Here is a 16039-nt window from a genome sequence, read left to right as displayed (position 1 = left end):
TTCTAAGTAATGGACAATGATCTTATTTCGAAGGGATGAATTTCCATGGTAAGTCTTTCTCGAGAACATGAGTTAAGTCTCACCAACCAATATCATCTTGGGGGATACAAGGAACATGATCAGAACTGAACATGAAGAATGCAAGATCAATTAAATCATTATAATGAAGACGCAATCACAGTAAAACTTGGACAGCACAACTCTTTTTTAAGCAGTCAAAACCAAAGCTTCCGGCTTTGACTTGGGCTTCATGATGCCGACTTTATATCCTGAATCCTCGACTGTCTTAGGCACATCCACAATCTTCTTGGCAAAATCACCGAAACATTCATCGACCGTCTTGAAAGTCATGTCGGGATACAGAGAGGTCACTTCAACATCAGTCGGCTTGTCCAAAGAGTAATTGACTTGGCATCCCTTTATGAATATGTCATGGGTTAGCGCGGCGACGACACTTCGTGGGATCACCATTTCTACGAAAAGACAATTCAAAATTTTCATTAGTTCAAGCAAATCAAACTATACAAAGTTAATGTTAAAGGGATAGATTATTTGATGCACCTTGGGCAGCAAAAAGAAGGTCATCTTCAGTTACGGTAACTCTAGGGAGCTTGAGCCCTATTTTCTCCTCCCACAAAGATGCAAGCTCATTGATGCTCAGGAGATTTGTGGGAGGTTGAAAATGGACCGTCTTATTCAGGGTCCGATCATCGTCAAGACATTTTATAGTGAACTTCCCTATGTCGCTGCCCGCCACGAAATAAGCTGCATGAACAGAGGGGCAGAGCATTAGGAGCAAGTCTCATCGGAATTGATCATCCGAAATCACATCCAGCTCGAAAATTTAGACAACCATGAGAATTATCTACAGGAAAAAGATTAATACTCAACTAAGTATCACTTAACAAAGTGCTTGAGAAGGAGTTTAATAACAATTTTATTGAATCTAACTTGACACATAGCATGTGTACGTATCTAACACAGATTACACAAACTCTTTTTGAAGTGCAGCAAATATCAATCCAAAAGGACTTTTCGATTCACGTGCTAGATGCTTGCTTACCTACTTTCCCCGATCTCCGACATTAACTCTTGCAGGGTTGAAAATCTTAGAGTGAAAGAATTATTTACTAAGCTTCTTAACCCAAGTCCAACCAAGCGGTTCCACTTTAGAAATGATAAGCAGGATAGCTTCTAGAGAAGTCTCTATCTACTTCTCAAACCAAGTCCAACCAAACAGCTTGGTTTCAAATAAGAATTATTAGTGAGCAAGTCTCAAATAAATAAAAAAGGGGAGAAATTGTCTAAAAAGTCATAAACATATTATACGGCATCCAATTAAGTTATAAACCTTTCAATTGTGCCAATTTAGTTTTAAACCTTTTGATGATTTGCCAAATTTGATCTTAAAATTTTCAATTGTGCCAATTTATTTTTAAACATTTTGATGATATGTCAATTTAGTTCTAAACCTTTTAATGATTTTCCTATTTAGTCCTTCCAATCAATTTTAGCTAAAAATCTCTTACATGAACGCCGGCCATCCTATGTGGCACAGCCAGTGCTGAGGTGGATAACTTTTTAGCATTTTTATGAATTTTATATATATTTATTTTTTCTTTTCTTTTCTTTCTTTTTTTCTTTCCTTTTGCCTCTGGTCAATCACCGAGCCTCGGCGATGGCTAGCAACCGACTAGAGGGAGAAGGAAAGAAAAAAAAGAATGAAAAGAAAATTAAAAAAATCACAAAAAATATATAAAATGTAAAAAATTATTTATGTCGGTGCACGGCCGTGCCACGTAGGACGGTCGACTGACTAGAGCGCCGCATCAGCGATTTTCAGCTAAAATTAGTCTGATGGACTTGAATGGAAAATTGTCAAAAGGGTTAAGACTAAACTAGCAAAATTGAAAGACTTAGAGCTAAATTGATAAATTATCAAAATATTTAGACTTAAATTGACACAATTGAAAGATTTTAGGATGAACTTACTGCCGTACAATAAGTTTATGACTTTTTAGATAATTTTTCCAAAAAACAAAGGAAGACAGCTAAACAATATAAGTGCGATTTCCACTTTGAAATTAATAATCAAGATCAAACAGCTTGGCCTTAACAGTATATAATATCGCTTATGTGAAGTTTTCTTTACTTTCACCGTGTATGTTCTGATTTTTTAATTCCTTTACTTGTCAGACAGTTTACTTCACGGAACTACCAAAGCTTGGGAAGCACATGATTGTAGATCGGTTGGCTCACCTAACCTCAGAATTGAACGTAAGGTTACACGAGAAGAAGCTGACTATGGACTGGTTTATCACTGAGTACGATAAAAAAAAAAATCGCTGAGTAGTGAGTACGGAGTTTGAAAGGTCTCTCATTTGTCCTTTGGACATGATCAGATTCATTCGTTGGATCGGATCCATTTTTCGAGTCCGACAAAAGACACTCCCCATCTTGACATTTGTTCAGACATCACCTCGTTTCTGTATACGAGACTAATGCATTTAATCTGAACGTGTAATCTCCCCATCAAATAAAGGGTCGAGAATTTATTGTGCGGCGTGATATGAGATCAGGTCCCTCGTTCTTTAATCGTTTTTTTTAACCTTTCTAACATTCGAAAGTTGTCACGACATGATATAAAGAAATTGAGGTTGATCATTGACTTTTAAGGTAGCTCTCTTTGAAGACATGCATGAGTGCATCTTCATCTTGCGGAAAGAGGCTGAATGATTCGTTTGCTCACCACTTGTTTACTCACTCAACAAGACAACAAGCAAGGCCCGCTGGTCATTCTCAATGGATTCGACTCCAAATCAAACCCCCTAAGAATCCTACCGACAAAATAGTTCCATGCTATTCACTATACTTATACAATAATATATTACCAACTAATGCCACTAATATTTTGCTTATCATTTCTCCAATCTCGTTGTTGAATTACATATCAAATATTTCGCATGCATGTTATTAACGGTTTCAAGTGCGACCTAAATACGATCATATGATATATTTGAGTACGTCACCCGATTATGTAAACCTCACACATAACGTAATATTTTCAAGCGACGAGTGCACGTACCTTTGACGGTGCCGTCGCCGTAGATGTGGAAGCGGTCCAACGGCGGGAGAACGTCGGCAGGATGGGTGTTGTCGTGGTAAGGCCAGGCCGCAATCGAGTTGCAACAAATGTAGGTGTAGGGCACACCCGAGCCTTCGATCAGCCTCCTCACTTTCCTCTTCTTCTCGTACATGGCTAACCCCGGTTCCACTGGGTCTGCTCGGTCTATGTCGTGCCCGAATTCAGACGGCACATACCTCTGCTCAATAATAACTTACTCATCAGAACTCATCACTGAGTAATTTTCTAGGGCAATTTGATGTTTCAGCAATTGAATATGATTTCAATAATTGTTCTTATTACGTGATAAATACAATGTGAAAACATTACTAAAAATATCACGAAAGTCACAAAAGTAAGTGGATTCTAAGCTTCTATATCTGGCCAAAAAAGTATTAATGCTTATATATATGTATGCTACACAACCGTGTGATCTTCGGATGTGTACAAAACAACAAGCAAAGCGGACAAAGTTGAATTATGGAAAGATCTATGGCCCACACAATAGTGCAAAATCTTCAATATTCTTTCATTTTTCTTCATAAGCTAAGAGATTGTGCTAAGCGTGAATTATCATCTTAATCAATAACTGTGCTCATATCCTGTCAATTACCAACTCGATCAATCACGGCGTATCATGAACTTCGAAAAATACATTTTAATCGCCCATCTATTACCAACTTGATTATAAGTTTTTTTTTTGCTAGAAACAACTTGATTATAAGTTGGTTCATGATAATTTACAAAATATGATGTTGTACTAAAATGAAAGGCTTTTTCAGCAGTTGCACTTAGGCCATATATCCGTGACTCTAAATCGACAAGAAATCAAAATTCTGGTGCACCGAATTAGTAACGAGTAGTAAAACTTTCTAATTGAAATTAAATCCTAAATGATTTCACCGATTTGACAAATTTTAGAATTTCATTGCATTATTGGAAATTTTAGAATTGATTGCACTTTTGCAATAACTTTTAAGATTTTTGGTGTGATCATCCCATAAAAATAAAATAAGTAACAACGAAAACACCTTAATAGTGCCGACTGATTTCATGGCCTCAACAAGAACGAGTTGCTCTAAAATGCTTTCCCCACCAACTGCTGATATCACAATCTCAATCCTGTGTTCCTTCAATATCTTCTCCATCGTCGCTTTGTCATTTGATGATCCCTGAAAAAGAATCCCATCATTACAAAACACATAAACAGCGGAAAAACTCTTAGGAAACTTATGTGTGAAGCAAAATTTTACTTGAAGTATGATGGCTCCTTTGTCTTGTAGAGACATGATAGCATTGGCTTTGGCCTTGCAGGAGCTCACGCGACCACCCCGGACCAGAAGGTACGTGGGCCAACCGGACGCCAGGCTTGCCTCCGCCACGAACCGCCCAATAAACCCGCTCGAGCCGATGATCAAGGTTCGGCCGCTCTCCTCGACTCTTGGAATTTCACTCCCCATGTCTATTCTTTCTCTTTGTCTTGGTTTCTGGTCTTTGCCTTTGGAGAGCGCACACCAGAGCTTATCACACAAAAAGTGCCCAGAGACGTTCCACTTAAATAGGAGATATGAGCCACACCACGCTCCAATGCGCAAGGTAAAAAATCTCTGCTTTTTCACTTCATTTTGATATTCCTAAAATAGTGCCCTCCAAGTCATACTGCACTAAATCTCAACATCATACTCAAGTCAATCTTAACATGCATGGCCTTGACGCATGATCGGTAGGTTTCCATGAGCGGGTCTGGTTTGATATCACGTCTGGCTCGACTGGTAGATATGAAGAGAACTGATTCCGTCCTTTGTTTGATGACGATCCTATTGGGTCCTGGCTTTGTTTTCTAGCTCTACATCATGCCTTTCGCCATCAACGATTGGCAATTTGACTGAAAAAAGCCACCCTGGAACACTGGAAGATTCTCTGTTCATTAATGTGACAAAAACCTAACAGGACCGTATGACTTATGACGTTAGGGTTTTGATTCCCTTCTTAATCGGCAACTTGTACTTGACGATATTCCTTTCTAAATTTAACATCTCATGATAATCTCACACGAAACAACCTTTATACTTTTTTAATATATCGACCAACCTAGATTTGAAGTTTTCATTTAGCAAGGAAAAATTATCCAAAAAATCCTAAACCTATTGCACTTTTATCAATTCAGTCATAAATCTTTTCACTCCTTGCTAATTGAGTTCATCCTGGCAATTTTGGCTGGCCGTCCGGCCAACGTTGACGTGGTAAATTTTAAATGTTTATTTTTTTTCTTTCTTTTCTTGCTTTTTTTTTTTTTTGCCCTTCTTCCCTTTGGCCGGTCCGGCGACCGGCCAGAGGCGCGGGCCGACGAGGTCAACCTCACCGGCCTCTAGCGAAGCTCACCCCCGCCAGCCACTGGCGCGGGCAAGCCTTGCCAGCCGCTGGGAGCGACAGCGAGGTCGGCCTCGCCTTTGCTGGGCGAGGTTTGACCTTGCTGAATCTGGGCGAGGTCGAACCTCGCCCAGCCATGGCGAGGCCGACTTGCGACAGCACTGGCCGGCCTCGCCCAAATCCAGCAAGGTCGAGCCTCGCCCAGCCAAGGTAAGGTCGACCAACACCGTCGCAAGTCGACCTTGCCATGGCTGGGCGAGGTCAGCCTGGCAACGGCGGGCGAGGCTCGCCCTCGCCAGTGGCCGGCGGGGGTGAGCTTCGCTAGAGGTCGGCAAGGTCGACCTCATCGGCCCGTGCCTTTGGCCGGTCGCCGAACCGGCCAGAGGGAAAAAGGGTAGAAAGAAAAAAATATTTAAAAATTCTAAAAAAAATATTTAAAAATTGCCACGTCAGCATTGGCAGGACATCCGGCGCAGGCTGGTGGCCATGTCAGCGCCTGCCGGTTAAATTGACCAAATGGACTTAATTGGCAAGAAATGAAAAACTTTAGGACTGAATTGACAAACTTAAAAGTTTAAGACTAAATTGGCAAAAGTGCAATAGATTTAGGACTTTTTAGGCAATTTTCCCCATTTGGCAATGTGCTAATGTAGATTGGTCGATGTTGATCCTCGTCACCAATGTCGATCTCATCAGTACATCTTCAGCATCGATTGCTTTATTGTCTTCTTTTAAAGGGGATTCATCAATGTCAGCTATACACAGCGTCGACGGATTGTTCCATCTCTTTTGCTAGGTAGCGGGAATATCATTTAACCAGATCTTTCAACAACATGTCGCTTTCTATATACCGGTCAACTTGCCAAGTTGCCAGCTTACTATCTTTGAGAATCCATTTGAATCCTCCGTCGGTGTAGCAATAAAAAGCTAATTCCTTCATATCAAACTCTAGTGGTACAATCACGCATGCATCTTCATCCTCCTTCGGACCTAGCCGAACTCATGACACATTTTCACAATGGTTGGCCTTTACAGTCGCTGGATCTAACCATTAACCAAGATCTCTATTGTCTTCGGCTTCTGCCTTCAACACTACTATATTTATCTAAGTATCAATCGTCAATCAATCGTCATCGTATATCAACATCCGTACTATAGTCATCGATTATTTTGATCATCCACAAGCATTTTTGCTATCAGAGACTCATCGATGGTAGAGTTACTTAACATCGCTTTTGTACCGATGTCATGTAGGTCTAGAAGACTTGGTTATCTTTCAGTGTCACTGGTGGGGTTGCAAATGAATGTGCACTCGGACACTTTGTGATGTCATGTCATGTAATTCGCAAGTTAATTAAATTTATCATGATGGCAATGAGAAAAGGAAAGTTTACTTTTCATCGGACGGTACGATACTCATTACAACGTTAGTCAAATATATCCATTTTTATTTGATATTCTTGCAAAGGTGTCTTTATGTTCTTGGATCTTTTGCAACATAACAGTGGAGAAAGAATTGTTTTGATCGATCCATGGCCCTCTTGACAACTCATGCTCTTGGAAAGCGATGCAACTCATTGTTATCTGTGTTGTTCACTATTCACGTGTTTGTATGTGCATATAAAGTAAAGTTGTTTGACAAACCTGAAATGAGTGATCCGAATTTGACGATTGATCCGAGCCCAACGAATTCACGTTGTGTCCTTAAGACAATTTGTCCCCTCTACCGGTACCCAAAAGTCGTTGAACAATTGCCTCCCAGGATAGAACGGATCGCCTTTCCTATGAAGCGGTACTTCTTCAAAGGAAATCTTCGAACGCAAGTTCGCAGAATAATCGCACAAAAGATGACAACGATGAAGAATAAGAGTGCAGCAGAATGCCGTGAAAATATGAAAATGCCAAGAGTCTTTCGTTCGGTCATGTGTGAATGAATAGTCACCAAGGAATTTCGGATATAGAAGGATGAAACCGAAGAGTCACCAACCGAACAATTTCGTTCGGTCATGTGAACAGTCACGAGCCAAGCCTTAAACAGGTTTGGTTCGTGAACAGGCGCGAAGGGCTTCGGTTTTCGTTCGGGCGAACCGAACCTCACGAACAGACATGTTTGTTTGTCCAAAAATAAATAAAAAAAATAAAAAAATAAAAAACCGATAGAGAGTGGACCCGGAACCGAACCGAGCCGGCCGGACGGACGGCGGCGGCGGCGCGCGCGCGCGGGGGGTGGACCGACCTAGCTTGACGTAGGTCCTCTCTCTTCCACAAAAGTGGGGTACCCCTTGGGGCCCAAACCCATTTGTGAGGCTCAACTATTTGAACCCATCTCCCATCTCTCTTCACCCTATGTGGGACACTTTCAACCACACACTTCTCATTCAATTCTATGGTATTTTGTGCCAAAATCCCAACAATCCCCCACATGAATGAGAAGTTCAGATATCATGACTCTGCGTGTATGCATGAGATGCAAGGTGCGATTATTCCATGAGAAAACGTTGCATCAGGATAAGTAGTCTGAGACTTTGAACTTTCCTTAGTGAAACCTATCGGACTTACTCAGTCAATCAGTAGACTTGATGTCTTTGAACTGTCGACCTTTGGTGTAAGCCTAGACAATAGAAATCACACAATTTTTTTCTCGAACAAAATTGGTTCTCACTATTGTGTTCGTTTTGGCCATGAACACCGCCTGGTCTCATGAGTGTTTTAGAGAATTCTGCCTTTTCAATTCTCACAGAAGCGGCCCTCACTTCACACTCACATAGGTGATTTCTGAACATATAGTATATCACATACTCAATTTAGAATCATTAAAAGCTTTTTGCTTAACCTTCACATATTAGTACTGTCTTCATCCGGGAATGAGTAAAAATTTGACAAGATTTCTACACTCGTCTTCATAACTTAGTTGTCCCTTTGAACCTAGATCTTGGGATCTCCAATCAACTAGGTAGGGTTTCCGCTATGATGACTTGTTTATAGGCCTTAAACCCATTCCCCTTGATGTTTTTGCAACCATATCTCTAGTTAGGCCTTTTGTCAATGGATCCGCAATATTATCTTTTGACTTCACATAGTCAACGGTGATAATTCCACTAGAAAGAAGTTGTCTTACTGTGTCATGTCTTCGACGTATGTGTCGAGACTTACCGTTATACATGACATTCCTTGCCCTTCCTATTGCCGCTTGACTGTCACAATGTATACAAACAGCGGGCACTGGTTTAGGCCAATTAGGAATGTCTTCCAAGAAATTTCGAAGCCACTCTGCTTCTTCACCGGCTTTATCCAAAGCAATAAATTCTGATTCCATAGTGGATCTAGCAATACAAGTTTGTTTGGATGATTTCCAAGACACTGCCGCTCCCCCAATTGTGAATACATATCCACTTGTCGATTTTGTGTCTTTAGTGCCGGTTATCCAATTTGCATCACAGTATCCTTCAAGTACCGCTGGATATTCTGTGTAATGCAAAGCGTAATCTTGAGTATGCTTTAAGTAGCCCAATAAACGTTTCATTGCTTTCCAATGATTTTCATTTGGACTAATCAGAATCGACTTAGCTTGCTAACCGCACAAGCTATGTCCGGCCTAGTACAGCTTCATGACATACATTAAACTGCCTAGTATACTAGCATACTCATTTTGAGCCTTACTTTCACCAGTATTCTTCGAAAGATGTAAATTAACATCTATCGGAGTCTTTACCGGTACAATATCTAGATTCTTGCACTTTCCAAGAATCGTCTCAATATAATGGGATTGTGATAGAGCTAATCCTCCATATGTTTTATGGATTTTAACTCCTAAAATAACATCTGCAATCCCCATATCTTTCATATCAAATTTACTTGTGAGCATGCGTTTGGTTGCCTTAACAACCTCACTATCGCTGCCCATTATAAGCATGTCGTCTACATATAAGCACAAAATGGCAAAACCATTATGAGTGTTCTTAACATATACACATTTATCACACTCATTGATCTTGAAACCATTCGACAACATGACTTGGTCGAATTTAGCATGCCATTGTTTCGGTGCTTGTTTCAATCCATAGAGTGACTTGATAAGCCGACATACTTTCTTCTCTTGACTTGGAACAATGAACCCTTCGGGTTGTTCCAAATATATTTCTTCTTCCAAATCCCCGTTTAAGAAGGCCGTCTTAACATCCATTTGATGGATTTCAAGCTTATACACCGCTGCTATGGCAATTAGCATCCTTATAGATGTAATTTTAGTAACAGGTGAGTAAGTATCAAAATAATCAAGACCTTCTCGTTGCTTGTATCCTTTTACTACAAGCCTAGCCTTATATTTATCAATAGCACCATCCGCTTTCATTTTCCTCTTGAAAATCCACTTACACTGTAGTGGTTTATTACCAGGAGGAAGGTCAACCAATTCCCATGTATGGTTTGACAAGATGGATTCAACTTCACTATTGATAGCTTCTTTCCAGAACGGGGCTTCTGGCGAAGTCACAGCTTCTTTGAATGTCCGAGGCTCATTCTCTAACAGATACGTTAAGAAATCAGGTCCAAAAGACGTGGAAGTCCTTTGTCTTTTACTACGTCTAGGTTCATCCTCCATTGGATCACTTCTAGATATAGTATCTCGAGGCCTCTTGTTATTATCAATTGGCTCATATACTATGTTATACGGAAATATATTTTCAAAGAACGAAGCGTCCCTTGATTCAATGATCGTATTAACATGTATATCTGGGATCTCTGACTTGTGAACAAGAAAACGATAGGCATTGCTATTCTGAGCATATCCAATAAAGACACAGTCAACAGTCTTTGGTCCTATCTTAACCTTTTTAGGCTTAGGAACCGCAACCTTAGTCAAACACCCCCACACTTTGAGATAATTCAAGTAGGCATTCTGCCTTTCCATTTCTCATAGGGAGTTTGTTGTGTTTTTCTGTGGGGCACTCTATTTAAAATAAAATTCGCCGTCAAAACAGCTTCCCCCCACAAATTCTGTGGTAAACCGGAACTATTCAACAATGCATTCATTGTTTCCTTTAAAGACCGATTTTTCCTTTCTGCCACTCCATTAGATTGCGGCGTATAAGGAGGAGTCATTTGGTGAACGATACCAAACTCAGTACAAATTTCCTCAAAAGGAAATTCATATTCACCTCCTCTGTCACTTCTTATCATTTTAACTTTCTTATTCAACTGAGTTTCAACTTCGGACTTATAAATTCTAAAAGCATTCACAGCCTCATCTTTGCTACTAAGCAAATAAACATAACAATACCTCGAGCAGTCATCTATAAATGTGATAAAATACTTATTACCACCTCTTGACGGTATTGATTTCATATCACATATATCTGTGTGTATTAAATCTAAAGGCTCTGAGACTCTATTGTCTACAGAATGAAAAGGAGGCTTAGAAAATTTAGATTCAACACACACTTGGCATTTCTCACTAGAACATTCGAATTTTGGCAATAATCCCATGTTCATTAATTTCTTTATCGACTTATAGTTAACGTGTCCTAATCTAGCATGCCATAAATTAGGAGACTCAAGCACATAAGCAGAAACAACTTTATTCATAACATCATTGGGTACAACAGTCATTACATTCAACTTGAAAAGACCATCACTGAGGTAACCCTTTCCTACATACATCTCATTCTTGGAGAGTACAAACTTATCGGATACAAAAACCAACTTGAAGCCATTCTTGCTAAGAAGAGATCCGGACACTAAATTCTTGCGTATGTCTGGCACATGTAGCACATTATTTAGTGTCACAACTTTCCCAGATGTCATCTTTAGAGCAACCTTTCCAACACCTTCAACCTTAGAGGTCGATGAATTACCCATGTAGAGTTTTTCATCACCTTCCATAGGCATGTAAGATGAGAACATTGATTTATTGGCGCAAATATGACGAGTTGCTCCAGTATCAATCCACCACTCCTTGGGGTTTCCCACCATGTTACACTCGGATATCATAGCAGTTAGATTGATATCATCAACACCATTGGAAATTTGTTCCACCACATTAGCCTGAGTTTTCTGTCTTTTCTTGGCTCTGCAGCCTTTGGCTCGATGTCCGACTCTGCCACAGTTGAAGCACTTGCCAACGAACTTCTTCGTGCCTTGGGTGAATCCCTCTCCAGACTTGCTAGGCATTTTCCTCTTCTTGTTGGGTTTTGATCCTTCTTCAACAACATTGGCTCTTGAGACCGCCAAATTGCTGCCAACTTTCTTCTCGGAATTCCTATTGTCTTCCTCTATCCTCAATCGAACAATTAAATCTTCAAGTGATAATTCCTTTCTCTTGTGTTTGAGATAATTCTTGAAATCTTTCCAAGACGGCGGTAACTTTTCAATGAAAGCAGCCACTTGAAATGATTCACTAATCATCATACCTTCAGCATGAATGTCATGCGTGATCACTTGAAGTTCTTGAACTTGACTTAAGACAGTTTTAGAATCTACCATCTTGAAGTCCAAAAATTTGCCGACGATGAATTTCTTCAATCCAGCATCTTCCGTTTTGTATTTCTTGTCCAAACTTTCCCACAACTCCTTAGCCGTTTTTAGCGGACTATAAACGTTGTAGAGGGAATTGTCTAGACCATTGAGGACGTAGTTGCGACACAGAAAATCAGAATGTTTCCATGCATCTATAGCAGCAACCTTTTCCTTGTTTGTCTCTCCTTCATCCAACTTCGGAGCATCCTCCGTGAGGAACCTTGCCAAGTTCAATGTAGTGAGGTAGAACAACATCTTCTGTTGCCATCTCTTAAAATCAGCCCCATTGAACTTTTCCGGCTTCTCTCCATGAGTTGGAACAGACGCAATAGGCGTCGTCGATGTTGTAGCCATTTCTGACACGAAGACAGAAATGATTGAGAATGCAACTGAACAAACACGATAATAAGGAAATTGTCTTAAGATTGTTGTTCACTATTCACGTGTTTGTATGTGCATATAAAGTAAAGTTGTTTGACAAACCTGAAATGAGTGATCCGAATTTGACGATTGATCCGAGCCCAACGAATTCACGTTGTGTCCTTAAGACAATTTGTCCCCTCTACCGGTACCCAAAGGTCGTTGAAGCGGTACTTCTTCAAAGGAAATCTTCGAACGCAAGTTCGCAGAATAATCGCACAAAAGATGACAACGATGAAGAATAAGAGTGCAGCAGAATGCCGTGAAAATATGAAAATGCCAAGAGTCTTTCGTTCGGTCATGTGTGAATGAATAGTCACCAAGGAATTTCGGATATAGAAGGATGAAACCGAAGAGTCACCAACCGAACAATTTCGTTCGGTCATGTGAACAGTCACGAGCCAAGCCTTAAACCGGTTTGGTTCGTGAACAGGCGCGAAGGGCTTCGGTTTTCGTTCGGGCGAACCGAACCTCACGAACAGACATGTTTGTTTGTCCAAAAATAAATAAATAAATAAATAAATTCTAAACAACGTGTCTGTTCGAAAAATAAAAAATAAAAAACCGATAGAGAGTGGACCCGGAACCGAGCCGAGCCGGCCGGACGGACGGCGGCGGCGGCGCGCGCGGGGGGTGGACCGACCTAGCTTGACGTAGGTCCTCTCTCTTCCACAAAAGTGGGGTACCCCTTGGGGCCCAAACCCATTTGTGAGGCTCAACTATTTGAACCCATCTCCCATCTCTCTTCACCCTATGTGGGACACTTTCAACCACACACTTCTCATTCAATTCTATGGTATTTTGTGCCAAAATCCCAACAATCTGTTCATGTAACGAAATTCGAACTTAAGTTCGAAGGAAAGCATCTCCTCCGATAATTATTATAGGGTAAAAGTTATCAAAAATTTTAAATTATGTCCACTATAATATATTTATTCTAAATTTTTTTGTGACACCAAAAATCTTAAACTTATACCTATGTGACACACTTACCCTCCGTCAAAGTTCTATAAATGAGAACTGCAAAAAATTTGCCTAAATGGATGCTAGAAAGCAAACAGTATTGACATGGCACCCATATGGCAACAACGTTGTTTTGACTGAAAAGTTATCTAATGGAATCATGATAAAGAATAAATGTGTTACATAGATACAAGTTTTGGGTTTTTGACGTTACAAAAAAAAAAATTTAGGGTAAATGTGTTAAAGTAGGCATAATTTGGAGTTTTTTGTGACTTTTTCACTATGAAATATAATGGTCGATCACTTTCTAACAATATCAAATGCTTATAATTCCAAATAAAATTATCTCCTTTAGCTTTGATTTTTGAGAATATGTGCTTTTTCATAGGAAGGAAAACTAAGCGAGCCAACGATGGCCGGCGGGGGTCATCGGGCCCCGGCGAGTGGCCGGCAAGGGTCGCCTCAACCACTCTCCCCTGTGCCTACGTCACCATCGTACCCCTGCCATCGTGCCCTTTGTCCACGAAGACAGAGGGGCACACGGCAGTCATGTCCTCGCTACCACCGCGAGCAACGGTCCACCCTAGAGCGAACTCAGATCTGGCACAGCTCGCCGTCGACCGGAAAAGAAAATGAAATCCCATGTCTCTCTGTCCGTTGTTTTGGTCCGTTGGTGAGAATTACTCGATTGTAGCAATTAGGACACTGAGAACAGAAACGCTTGCAGTATTTATGTTTGGTCCACGCCGTGTTGGGACTACTCGACGGCCACACGTCGACAGAAGTGGCCAATTAGGAGCAGTTCATCAGTCCCTATCGATGTCGCGGTTTGCCTTCCCAACTCCCGGATAATTCAACGCTAACCCAAAGTAGCTTCTTCCTTCCTAGCTACCATTCCTTGAGACGGTGGGTAGAATGTAGATTCCCCACACTTGGATTTTCTAGAATTCCCACGTCTTCTTGTTTTTGAGGTGGGACTACTTGCCATAATGTGAGGTTGGACCAGACCCGTAGGTATGACGCCTAGGAAGTTCTGGCTAGCATCACCAAAATGCACCGTTTTGTCTGGGTTTCGTGGAGACCCATGGCCGTTGCAACTTACTTAGAGAAAAGAACGCCACAAGTGTCATATCTTTAGTACAACGCTCGCTGGAGTGCTATAACTTTTTTTTCTCGACCACTGGAGTGGCGTAACTTATACGCAGCGCTCACTTGAGTGTCGTGTAACTTTTCAATCAATCGCTTGAGACACCTACTGTAAGTGCTATGTCCTATCGGATTTTTGACACTTAGGTGAGCGCTTTTAAAAAGTTATGGCACTCAAGTGATCGAACGAGAGTCGTGGCACTCAGGTGAACGTTTTTAAGAAGTCACGACATTCAAATGGCCGAAAAAAAAAAGTCATGACACTTAAGTGAGCGTCGCACGAAAGTTACGACACTCATGATACCTTTTATCCCTGGTAACTTGATAGTAGAGAGAACTAGAACGGGCCCGCGCGATGTCCGGGCTAGAATTAAATTTTGTAGGTATCACGCTCTTTAGCAGCCGGATTGTTAATTGATGTTCGGTAGGGTTTGGTGTCTGCGCCAAACCTATGGGCAGGGCGGCGCATCCAGGCAACGTGCAAGCATTATATAAGCCTCTTTTAGTCGCGGCCAGCCCATACCGGCAATGCCTTCCAACACGTCACATGCCAATTTTGAACGGGAGTATATACCCTTCGCTGCAATCAATACACGTGTCGGGGGGTCAATACGAACTTTCCTCGTTTCTTCATTGGTTGCAAAAAGAAAAGACGCAAATTTGAGGGGGGCGAAAAGCCTCGTAGGTCCTACCTTTGGCCTAAGTTATGGAAAGATTTAAATCCAAAATTTCCCGCTTTAATATCATGCGAGATTTTGTAAGATCATTTTCAATTATTCTAAAAAATTTAAGCTATCTGATGAGGGCGTGATTTATTAGTTAAATATTCTAATAGCGTCTTTAAAAGAAGAAATGCTTTTTATTGGGATTTTAGTACATTTCACCGGAGACAGAATTATAGCAGGTATCTGTCTTATATGCAATTTTTATTAGATGGTGAGACAATACCTCGTATTGAGATTTTAACCTTGTCTATTCCCGAAAAAGAAAAGTTCAACTATCTCAAGACATTTGATAACAACATCGGACAATTTCCCTTTATGATAACTATTTTACATATTGTGTTAAGCAATAACAAAGAGTAATGATTTACATATACATTGATTTAATCAGGAAAGATGAATGCTTATAAATAAAATGAAATTACAAAAGATATATTCAGACAAAAAATCTCTTTTTTTTATGAATGATGGAAAAATAAAGTCCACCAATTTTGTAGAGGAAATAAATTGTTAATCGACAACTCAAGCAAGACCTCAGCTTGATAAGATATACTAATTTGATTAGAAAAAAAAATTATTTCAAAAAGAAGTAAGAGCTTTATCTCTGTATTATATTTATCACCAAATATTAAAAAGATAAACAACATACGAACATTATTATTGATGGAACTGCGACAAATAAAAAATACGAACATCGACCTCTTTTCCAAGTGCATTGATGAAACGCCTAAAATAAGATAGAGATCATTGGTATTAATCTTCTCATTTGAAAATGATGGTA

At 40.3% G+C, this 16039-nt stretch overlaps 1 protein-coding gene across 1 annotated transcript; it reads right to left on the bottom strand.

Annotated features, from left to right (window-relative positions):
- Window positions 1-4771, bottom strand: LOC115694483 (leucoanthocyanidin reductase-like). Its single transcript, XM_030621606.2, has 5 exons — window positions 4378-4771; window positions 4156-4296; window positions 3086-3323; window positions 562-765; window positions 1-473 (listed from the first exon to the last, which is right to left on the bottom strand). Exons 1-5 carry the CDS (start codon window positions 4582-4584, stop codon window positions 208-210), a joined length of 1056 nt encoding a protein of 351 aa, XP_030477466.1. The 5' UTR covers window positions 4585-4771; the 3' UTR covers window positions 1-207.
- Between the last annotated feature and the right edge of the window lie 11268 nt (window positions 4772-16039).

This window comes from Syzygium oleosum, unplaced genomic scaffold (genome assembly GCF_021117445.2).
Source record: "Syzygium oleosum isolate NSW1041296 unplaced genomic scaffold, Sole_v2.1 Sole_v2.09, whole genome shotgun sequence".
NCBI lineage: Eukaryota > Viridiplantae > Streptophyta > Magnoliopsida > Myrtales > Myrtaceae > Syzygium > Syzygium oleosum.
This window is presented reverse-complemented; position numbering and strand designations above follow the sequence as displayed.

Bases quoted from the DNA above. Each gene is read 5' to 3' on its own strand.
- LOC115694483 (XM_030621606.2), bottom strand. From the start codon at position 4,584: ATGGGGAGTGAAATTCCAAGAGTCGAGGAGAGCGGCCGAACCTTGATC. The intron at 3,324-4,155 runs GTGTTTTCGTTG...ATTATTGAGCAG, and splicing joins AATCAGTCGGCACTATTAAG to AGGTATGTGCCGTCTGAATT. The intron at 474-561 runs GTGCATCAAATA...GTCTTTTCGTAG, and splicing joins CCTTCTTTTTGCTGCCCAAG to AAATGGTGATCCCACGAAGT.